This window comes from Protomyctophum parallelum (genome assembly GCF_964188405.1).
Source record: "Protomyctophum parallelum genome assembly, chromosome: 10".
NCBI classification, from domain to species: Eukaryota; Metazoa; Chordata; class Actinopteri; order Myctophiformes; family Myctophidae; genus Protomyctophum; species Protomyctophum parallelum.
The window spans coordinates 40,754,137-40,765,909 of record NC_139704.1 but is presented as its reverse complement, the minus strand read 5'-3'; the positions used below and the strand labels follow the sequence as shown (position 1 = coordinate 40,765,909).

Here is an 11,773-nt window from a genome sequence, read left to right as displayed (position 1 = left end):
TACAGTTGACCACTAACAGTATATTTATGAAGGTCAGGACATATTCTATAGTAAGATCCCATAATTGTAATCTTGCATTTATAGGATTAAAGTATGTTGACCAGTAAAAAAAGAAAAAATAATTAACTCAGAGACTGTAAAGAAATGGAAGAGGAGTTTTTGGAGTGAGGATTTTTACTGTGTACTGCACTTGTTGGAAAAAGCATGGGCATGGACTATTTTTGTAGCTGAATATAATTGGTTTTGGAAAAATGTCAACACAAGCACAATATAATGTCTTTCTCAATGACTGACATTAAAGTATTGCAAATTGGTGAATCTGTGTCATTTTAGTCCACATGATGTTTTAATTAGGGAGACATTCCAGGAGCTAGTTTGTTGACAGTATCGTTATAAGTAACACATTCTGTCAGCTGGAATGAATAGATATTCCTTATTTACTTTAGAATTCAATAAATCTTACCTCAACAGCCTGTATCTTTTAGCCAGATATAACTATTCCAAACGATATGTGACAAGAAATGGGGAATTGAATTTGATTACGATAATAATTCTTGTATGCAGATCAGCAACATATTGGTGGGATTGAGATTCCAACGTATAGCTGCAAAGGCCTAAAACCCTAAAGTGCCTTTCAGAAAGTTCAGACTATGAAGTAACTGATGCAATGAAAACACAGTGTGTTTCAATGAAAACAGTGTGTTTCAATGAAAACAGTGTGTTTCAATGAAAACACAGTGGGCTCCATTTTTGTCTCATGTTTCTAAAGCCCCTATTTGGGGATTTAGGACTGGGGAAAGGGTGTTCCGCCACTAAAGTTGGTATTTTGGTTACCTGTCTAAATCCCTTAAACACCTCCGTTACCCGTTATATTATGCATAGGTGTGGTTTGGGCGTTACAATAATTAAACAGAATTTAACCAATCACCAGTCCACGTGCCATTGCCTTTAATAGATCCCTTATCCGTTGCCTGTTAGTGCTATATTGCTTCATAGCCTTACGGTCTATATCCCATGGAAGAGTGTTGCGTTGCTGTCGTTCTTTTTTTTTTCTCCACCCCGCACAGAGCCAAGAACACTCGTCTTTTCATTGAGTCACAACTCGCTCAAATCTTGCTCATTTTTAAAAATTCAAAAAATTTAAACTACGAAATTCAGGCTTTTATTTGTTATATACTGTAGATCGAGCGTGTAGGCCTTCTCTACGAAACGGTATCAAGCGGAAAGGAAAGGTCGGTCAATTGGATTAAACGCCATTTGCTGCGCTATGGGATGATGAAACTGAACGAACAAATGCGTCTTTGACTATACAATTATAAACACAATGGACACAAAGAAGGCACTCACTTCTGCTGATTATAGGAAAATTACAAAGAGAATGAGAGATGACTTACCTTACTCCAAGTCCAAGGACATCTCCATGCAGGCGCGCAGCCCACGTCGCTCTACCAAACTAATTTGGCTAACTAAGTTACGGGTGGTTTTAAACTCCACTGTCGCTTTCCCAAATATGTGTGACCAAAATAGCAATTTAGGGGAAAGCGTGCCAACACGCCCATGACCACACCTCTAGGCGCAAATACCGGTGTCTGCAAAAAATATAGCGGGTGACGCTGGACGAAAATACCATTAAGGGACAGAGAAAGCTCCTATATATTCGTAATTTTCGGGCAGCAGCTGAATTGCGGGCCGCGCTGCGGGTAAAGTCTGAGACAAAAATGGAGCCCATTTCAATGAAAACACAGTGTGTGTTTCAATGAAAACACTGTGTTTCAGGGCACATTTCAGATTGACACACAAATCAGATTCTCACTTGATCTAGGAACAGAAGTTAAGCGAGTCAGTGCTATACAGAACAGCGAGTCAGTGCTATACAGAACGGTAAAGGACCATAAAGGTGTTATTCATGTTTAGCCCATTCATTACCACTCACGGTATACTTGACATTACTGCCAAACCTTTTTCGAAGCATATTAGCATTTGAGAAAGCCATCAGATTCCATTCATTTGAGTACAGTATGACAATCAGCTTGGAGAGACCACTTTCTAGAGATGGGTAATCCAACACATTAAATATCATTGAGTGATTGATTTGATTCATTTGAAAGTCTAGCTGAATATAGTCCCTTGTGAAAAGATTGATGTATTGTACAAACATAATTCAAACGTCCATGACTAATTAAAGTAAGTTTGGTAATGTTTTAATGACTAGTATGGAGAAAATGTAAACAAACGCACAATCTCAAAGTAACGCTTCATTTTTAGATTCTGCATTTGTTCTGCATTTTCTCTGGAAATTAACGGGACATGGTATATGTTTATGTACAATATATTGCCAAAGTTGTGAATAGACCAGTGGTTCTCAAACTGTTTAGACTCGGGTCACCCCTATAAATAACCTTTACAGATCTAGCAGATCTACAAGCTCACAACGCATCACGGCTATTTTTGGCCAGGAGGTTTGGTGGTCCGTCTTACTAAGAATAGAGGATTTAAGTGGAAAAACTGAAGTGATATTGATCAATTCCAAATATTATCAAAGTATTCTGCGGACTTGCGTCATGGCACCCACTTTGAGAACCACTGGAATAGACGACGACATGTATTGACCGGTATGGTCCTTATTATGAGGCCTGATACGCAGTTAGCTGTATTATTGGAAAAGTTATTTTCTGTTGTAGCACTTTGCTGTATTGTTAGACAAGGCAAAACAGGGTGATTTACTATTTGAATGTGATGGCAGCTGTCCAGTGACTTATATAAATAAAATGTTCTCCTCACACAAATTGACAGTGTGACTTCTAAAGTTGTAAGAAATTATACGTGTTGATGATGTTGGCAAGTCAGTGTGTTGTCTGTAATTTTCCTGTGTGAGTGTTAAGCCTTTCAGTGGCATAGAGTTTATTTTTTGACAACATAGTTTGTTTTTTGGCTAAATACGTTTGTGACCTTATTGAAATAAATGCTGAGCATTTTGTGTTTTGTTTTCCTGCTTATTCATAATGCTTCTGTTCGTCACCGTCAGAATTGAAACGCTAAATATTGAACAATTCTCTAATTGAAGGCGAGGCTCAATGAAAGTTGGAGGAACATATTCCTAGAATTAATTTAGGGGGTTTCCCAGTGGATCAGACTGTATGTAAGTAGTGTAAGAGAAGAAGAAGTTTCTGCAGCTGACCCTGGTTCCAATCGATCTCCAGAGATCCTTTACTGCATGTTATCCCTCTGTTTTCCTTTCTCTGATCACAGTACCTATCTGGACTAAAATGCATTAAATGCCAAAAATACATCTATTGATGACATCCGTTTCTGAGCGGTGTATGTCTGCCTGTCCGTTTCTGAGCGGTGTATGTCTGCCTGTCTTTTTGGAGTACGAACAGCTGCAATACCGCTGCGTGACCTCACTGACCTATACTACCTGTAGTCAGCTAGCGGTGTTGTTGGGCAGCCTCAGTTCACACAGGTGTGGATTTCCCCAAATATGGAGGTCCGGTGATCTGAGTTTATGAATTAACACACACAAAGATAATTCACAAAATTCCAAAAATATTCATGGGTTGAATGTAATTCGTAATGTATTTTTTTGTAAGCTTGGGTCCTATAGAGTGAAACGATGCATTTCCTCTTCTGTTTCTTGAGCTGAAAACGTTTGGGAACACCATGCTCTTCTTCTAGATGTCTGACCATGCCATTATAATATGGAATACATTTATGACTTTGCTTTGCAGCTCAGACTTTCTTTTACAAGTAAATTATTGAAAAGTATAGTTGCGGCAAATGGGAAAGGAGAAAAGAGATGAAAGTATAGGGCCATTCTCTTTATTGGGCAGGCAGCTGCGACAGTACTGCAGGATAGTGGAAACTGGTAAATCGTCTGCATTTACATACCTGTAGCTCTTTTCTAATGTTCCATCAATTGAAAGTGCTTTATAATGAACATCCCTTGCCCATTCATATACAGACAGCAGAGGCAGCCAGCCAAGGCACCAACTTGCTCACCAAGAGCTGTTAGGGGTTCACTGTCTTGCACACTTTGACGTGAAGCCAGGGCCTGCTGAGGATCGAACCAACCGTCTAAACTGCTTGCAGACCTTGCTAACACCCCTATCAGAAAGTGGCCGTTCCACCTTTGTAAGTATATTATGTACCTCATTGTCTGGTTAGATTCAGCAAGTGGGCTAAAGAAAGGCACAAACCGTCTGCTGAAATTGTTGTACACAAACCTTGTGATTAAGCCATGCTGCGTAGGTGGAGGAAGAAAGAGCATTGAAGGCAGGCACGCTGGCTGACTTCACAGTCAGCACCCACCCTGCGGTGGTACAGTATAGCTCCCCCAATTAGCAGAGGCAAGATTTCCCCCATAAGACCACTATGATTTTTTTCTCATTGTAGACCCTAGTATATGTGCAAAGCTCACACAAAGAAACATTGCACTGAAATCATTGAAAGAGTACTACTCCTTGATTGTAATGTTGGTGAATGAGAAACTAATTTGTTTTCATATGCAGCCAAAACATTGTTTTAGGAAATTCCTTAATGTGGCCAATTGTTGGCCAATATTTCTAAATGAATGTGGCCATGGTCTATCCTTCTGCAATGAATCTGTTTGGTAAACTGAAGTTCTGCTAAACCGAAACCACTATTTACAGTAGGGCTTACGTGGTTAATCGTATGACCTATAATTTACATAATAGTACATAGAACAGTCCTAATGAATTACATAAAACCTTTCTATATGGGGTAACTCACTCCACAGAAGAGCCTCAGCTAAATGCCTGACATGTAAATTCTCCATGGACACTTTGACTTTGGATACCACATTTTTGCGACTGTGGTACACTATGATGCCATCTGACTTCCAAGTAAACGTATACTACAGCCTAATACACTTCATCATCATGACAAACAGTGCTCTGGGCTTAATGAGAAAACGTGTGTGCACTTTTCTTTGTGACCACCGCGCTCTGACTCATGGTGATGAAGGCTGGGTAGCCGAAACGCTTGTCTATTATTCACTATGCAAGAATAAAAACTAAAGCAGTTCTTGGTGTGTGCGACCCATCACCGTTATTTCTAAAACGTGTGTGCAAGCATGTTTCTGGCACAAAAACCACGCGGATGGTTTCAAAGGTTTAACCACTTGAACCCTATAGCGTCCCTGAGGCAAACGATCTAAAAGCTCACAAGCATCACCTATACAATTTACAATTTACAATTTAGGCATTTAGCAGACGCTCTTAATCCAGAGCGACTTACAATAATCAAGAACAAAAGCATGGGAATACATCACAAAAGCATTTATCATAAAACATGCGTAAGCTAAGAAAGTAACAGTGGAATATCTATATTATGAGACTATACATATAAACTATATATATATACTACTATGCTATACATATGTACTATGGCGTGCTATGACTATATACAATGCAATTATAGTGCCGTCTACATAACATGCTATAAGTCTGTATCAGATGCTATCTAAGTCTACAGAAATGCTATCTAAGGGGGTAGGGTAAGTGCTATGGGCCATGATGGAGTCTAAAAAGGTGGGTTTTCAGACTACGGCGGAAGATTGGGAGTGATGCTGCAGTTCTGACTGCAATGGGAAGTGCATTCCACAGTTTTGGAGCCATAGATTGGGTACTGTCTGAAAAGATGTGTAGTGTAGAACAAAGAGCCCTGTGGGACTCCGGTTAACAACAATGCGATCAGCAATGTTTTAGCCATTTGCAATGATTTTGAATTACATGATATTCGCAGGAATTCGGTGGGTCATGGGAAAATATTTATTCACGTTGAGCTGAGAATCGAGAGGGATACAGTTGTCTACATTTAAGATGAATGGTATAATTTCCTCCTCAATGGAGTTGCATTGTTCCATTGTACCATGTCATCAGATCGCTTGTTGTCCCCTCAACCATCCACTCCTAATCTCCTATTGTGGCTTTCTTCCTTTTAAAGTGGCAAGTGGAGCAGGAGTAACAACATCCTGACGTGCTTCTCTGTTTCTCTGCCAATAGAATGAACAGGACTGGCCCTTGGCAGCGATGTGAATCATGCACAGGCTGAGCCCAAATGCCATGCTATGCAATGTCATGGTATTCCCAAAGCCCATGGGCAAATCACGCCGCACTGTCTAAAACAACAACCCAACAACTGGATTTATGTTGAGAGGGATTGCACGTTTTGGCTGCTGTGAGGTGTATACAGTACAATAATACTGTATAGTATGTTTGGCATTTTCAGTGTACAGAGCCTTCAGTGTTCAATAGGATATGCGTCGATATTTTTGCATTTTGTGATATACTTCATTACAAAGTAGTCCAAAATAAGGGGCGTTGCTCCGGTCTGTATGCCTATAGCAAACATGACCATTACACACAGAGGATAAGACATGCTGACATCTGGTACAGACAAGCAGAGGTGTGTGTGTGTGTGTGTGTGTGTGTGTGTGTGTGTGTGTGTGTGTGTGTGTGTGTGTGTGTGTGTGTGTGGTCTTGTCTTGTGAAGACTGCAGATGAAAATTAGCAACTGTGCTATATCCGGTGTATTTGCGTCCATTAATATGCTTTGTCCTGTCCAAATAAAGTAAACTGTGTGTGTGTGCGAGCACTAAAGGAAGCCACGTCATCTTTGACATTGATGGACTGCCAGAACTTAGAAGTGTGTGTGTGTGAAAAAAGTTGTGCATGCAAATTCGACTGTTGAGATATGCACGTTGCATTTCCAAAAACCTATAAATAATAACATGGTTCAAAAGATTCAAACCCACGCAGATATACAATTTTGTATCTGCGTGGGTATACAAGTATACGAGACTGAGACAACTTGTCTGTTGATCCAAGCAGTCAAAATGTGATTTCCATGAAACTTCATGCTGCCTGGAGCATGACCCCTACTAATTTGGGGCATTAAGAAGAGACTCATGCTTCCACATAGCACATAGATCACATCACACATTACATTCTTTTATTGAAAGAATGTAATCAAACCATCTTTACTGCCACCCCCCTCTGGATGGATGGATGGATTGATTGATTGACTGACTGATTGAATACTCCTATTAGTCAGAAATGTAAACAGCACAATTGGGTACAGTCAGACATTGGATAACACAAAGTCCTAGGTACTTGTTTTCATTGTGGTCCTATGTATTAAATTCATCAACATGGCATAAAAATATCACAAAATACATCAACAAATATAAGACATGTTACTGTATATATAAGCATGTGTATATATAAGCATGGAAGCATATTGTATGTGTTTGCGAGACAATGGCAATAGTCAATCAAGACTGGTACAGAACTCATACCCATGTGTGGCAATGCCAATTTGGCATGGGCCATGCCAGATTCTAGGTGGAATGCTTTTAAAGTCCAACAGCAGCACCCGCTTCAAATGTTATCACCCCTTAATCAAGATCAATCAATCAATTTGCGTGATCAGAAGCTTAGAATACAGCCAGAATGTAATGTACAAATATGACGTAAACTATGTCCCCACACGTCTAATATATTTGCCATTTACAATGAAAGGAGCAATTATGTCAAATGTCCGCCAAATATGACGTCAATTTGTGGCAACACAAACATTAAATGCCATTGACAATGAAGGGAAAATGTACGTGATATGTAGACGAGCAAATCGGCTAACCAATCACATAAATTCAGTTGTTCATGAGATGATGTATAACAATAAGAGCGCCCCTCACTTCACCCAGGTGTGATTTTTTATTTCTTGTCCACCTTTGGAGTTTCATCATGGCAAGGTAATATACAACTCAAACCTCAAAAAAGTGTTCTTTGCCCTTTAACATCTGAAGTTAGGTCAGCTCCATAAATGAAAACACTATCAAGGCCACTTTGGTCCCAAAAGATGCTCTGCAATGGCATGATGAGTCATCTGCTTACACTGCAAAAATCCAGAGTGTCAATGTAACACATGGATAAAAGTATGCTTTTAACACAATTATACTGTGTGGGCTATTCAGCAGATATAGTATGGTATTCAATACTAGATGCAAATGGTGGTCTTGCGTCACTGCGTGGGACCTTTCAGAATTACAACAACATAAACACCACGACAGTGCTGCAGCATGAGTTCAAAACAAACATTTTGTGGAAATTAATGTTTCAGGAAAGTGTTTGGGTAACAGCTGTAGGGCAGCTGAATTATCCAATACATGCATGGGGATTTCTACTCTGGGATTTTTAAGGGCTGCCAAGTCTCACCCCTTGGGAGTGAGAGTCACGCAATTTAACCCTTTACCACGCACCACAAACTAAGGCCCAAACCTCAATCTAGGGTGGGATGTCTAAAATTCCAAATTGAAATAAAAAAGGCCAAATTTTGCCTTTTATATCTAATATTATAGCTAATTTATCATCTGATGATAAATTAGATATAATTTCATCATGGATCATCCTATACTTGCCAATCAGAATGGCTGTTGCCTGTGATTGGTTAATTCTGGCCAATCAGAATGCCTGTTGCCTGTGATTGGTTAGCTTATTTGCTCGTCTACATATGACGTACATTTTCCCTTCAATGTCAATGGTGTTGAATGTTTTGATGTTTAATTTACGTCATAACATCATTTCTCCGTTCATCGCTAATGGCAAAACTTGAGAAGGGCGGGGACATTTGACCGGAATTCTCTTACCGTGGTCAATCTTGAGACGTGACGGGACAAAAGCTGTTTATAGAAGGGGCTAGAGCCCCTTAAAAATAGCGCCACCTGTGCACACCCAACACAACCTGGGGAAAGACACATAATCTAGCGACATTGGCTTGTGATTGACTGATCACATCATAGCGATGATTTGATTGGCTGAGCAAAGTACATATTGAAGATAAAAGTGAGGAGAGAAAAGTGAAGACGCCAAAAGTGATTCGCCGGTATGACATTTGTGATGATTTGATTGGTTGAGCACGGAATGTAATATATGATGATGTATGATGATAAGAGCGCCCTTCACTGATTTTTGAGGGGCGCCAGCCCCTCATATACAGCTTTAATGTTTGTCTTTCAACAATGCTTGTTTAAGAAAACGCCATAGGCAATAAAGAGAAATGTAATGTTTGTTTTGAGGACTAAAACAAACATTAGCAGCCGTTGCTTAAACAAACATTACGCTGTAATTGATGTTGTAAGATGATAAGAGTGCCCCTCACTTCACACAGGTGTGATTTCTAGTTTTTAGTTCTCCCAACTTTAGCCATTAGGAGGAAGTTTGTTGTTCTACTCCTCCCTCCCAACCTGTGTTGCCAGGTCTGCTTATTATAAGCCACTTTGGGCTTGTTTTTCTGTAAAGTTGCTTGTAAATAATGGTAGTTGCAGTTGTGAGCTTGTAGACATATACAGTAGGTTTGAAGTGCTCATGTGGCCTATAGTCGCTTCTTTAGGGCTTGTTTTTATAGATCTGGTGGCTTATTCCTCTCGCAAAATCTGGCAACACTGCTCCCAACAGGTGCCTCCCCAGTAGGAATATATGCAGAAATTCCCTCCCCGCGTGGCTTCCCTCCCCCGAACACAGGCCAATGGCGTTCGTAGACGAATCCACGGAGGGTTAGGGTTAGCCTTGCTTCATGGATTCTTCTATAGACAAAGCCGGCCGGATGCACCGCGGTGGATTCAAACCCACATGCTTAGAGAATCCATACTGTATATACGTTTACTGCTTCCAGGCAGGGCAGGCTCGACGGAGGCAGCTTCTTCCAATTCAATTCCATATGCCTTTCTTTCCTCTTCCTTGATTGCGACACACCAATGAATTGCGCTAGTCTGAACAGCTTGTGATCATTTCACACTCAAAACACCACTTGTGACAGACCCAGTTTGAGTTTGTCCTTGGTGGCCCAGCAGATGCTGTAGTGCCGAAGGAGTTGGTGTAAAAGTTCCTTCTCGTCCAGGAACTCCAGCTGTTCAATTCTGGTCACGTCCCCCTGTGGAAGAACACTGTAAACAGTCATCATGTCCAGAGCATCTGCACGCTCCCAACCAGCCTTTAGGAATCGCTCTTTCTGGGATTCCAGAGACCGGCAGGCCTCTAGTCCCGCCAGGTGACACTGTCGCCGCTGAAGGTTCTCTATCATCACGTGGCCAAAACGGTCCGTCATGTTCACCTGCTCATAGCTGATAAACATGGCAGTGTGGAAGGTGTCTGCGGCCCAGTGCACTAGGTTGGAGGACTGGTCGGGGGTCATGTAGACCAGCACACACTCTGACACCAGCAGCGTCGGCAGCTCAGGGTCGATCTGGAATCTCTTGAGCTTCTCATCTAGGCCCGAGACGTCTCTAAGGTCTGCTCCGATGATGCAGAATCGCTCCGAGTCGAGGCTATGGCTGTCTAATAGCAAGGGGTCTGTGGAGTTGGTTTCGATGAGAGGTTTCGATAGAGTTGTTTTTGTCCTGATATTGTGGATCTTCCGGGCCACCACCACAGGGAAGTCGACTTCAAAATACTTTTTAGGTAGAAGGCCGTCATCCTTTAACCTCCAGAACGCGGTGTCTAGACCAGCGCCCAAGTTGATAATCTGACAGTTGCACTCTGTCTTCCTGATGAACGCATCGATGAGGTGGTTGACTCCTTGCACGCGGGCATAATAACCTCTATTGATTTCAGGAGCCTTCCGTTCCCCCACAGACCTCACAAAGTACTGAATGTATGGATCTTTCCAGTAACCTTGGCTGGACGCAAACTGTTTGCATGTCGTTGCATCATCACACGTCACCCTCACACCCTCGTCTGCCGTGTCTGTATCTGTGAAGGGTCGCTGGGCAATTTCACTCATTTCATTTTAATTCTAATGCAGTGAAGGCTGCAGGCGATATAACCACATGAGTACAGCAGGAAGACTTATACTTGCTCAAAATCCCATCACACAATTATTGAGATCAAAGAGGGGCACGTCTGGACAGGCATATTGAGGTGTTGCATAAGAAAATGGTGACATCATGCGAATGAGGAGGAGAGCATATACATCATTGACCATATATGGACACAGGAGAATACGACCCATTTCCCATTAAACTATGTAATTATACTTTAGGGCTGATGTGTGGAAATAAGAAGAGGTTACTGGAGAATACGTTTTTAGGGGTGTCATGTGACAGTGATGGATGGCAGAAGGAGTCTTTGGACTTCCCTCTGGGCAGCCTGCCATATAGAATGTGGATTTTACTACATGAAACAGCGTGGCTTGACATATCCTTTTTAGGGGTGTTAGCCCCTCCAATACATGGCTTTTGAAGACTACGTATGGCAGCCGATGGGATTTGTAATGTTTTTTTGAGCATATTGATACGTATATGATGATGTTTCTAAACAAACGTGATAACGTTCTGGCACTTCATCGGAAGGCTGTGGCCGACTGTCAGAAACGCCAACACGTTATAAATCACGTTTGTTCTCCTCGGTGTCTCCTGTGTCTTCTGTGTGTCGCAAGCTCGCAATTGGATGGAGCATGGAGCAAGCTTGTCTCGTCAAAACCACGTGAGTGACGTGACTCCCATTGAAAATGCATTGCGAGCCGCCACAGAAGACACAGGAGACGCGAGGAGACAGCTGTCTCTTATATGTGTCAGGCGCCTAGAGGTTCCCTATACTTCCACATATCCAGTATCCATGCAATAGAATATAATCGCTTTGCAAGTAAATCTTTGTAGTTTATAATGCCATATGATTATATATTATGTTTCACAAGACAGAGCCTGTTGATGAATACTAAAGGCTCTAACAGTTCTTAAAGGAGAGTTCCGCACTAG

At 41.4% G+C, this 11,773-nt stretch overlaps 1 protein-coding gene across 1 annotated transcript; it reads right to left on the bottom strand.

Moving 5' to 3' along the window:
- Positions 1 to 9,816: 9,816 nt before the first annotated feature.
- On the bottom strand, positions 9,817 to 10,800 carry LOC310865832 (leucine carboxyl methyltransferase 1-like; the record flags this gene model as incomplete). Its single annotated transcript, XM_083775042.1, has 1 exon — positions 9,817 to 10,800. One exon carries the CDS (start codon positions 10,798 to 10,800, stop codon positions 9,817 to 9,819), a length of 984 nt encoding a protein of 327 aa, XP_083631168.1.
- Positions 10,801 to 11,773: the final 973 nt, after the last annotated feature.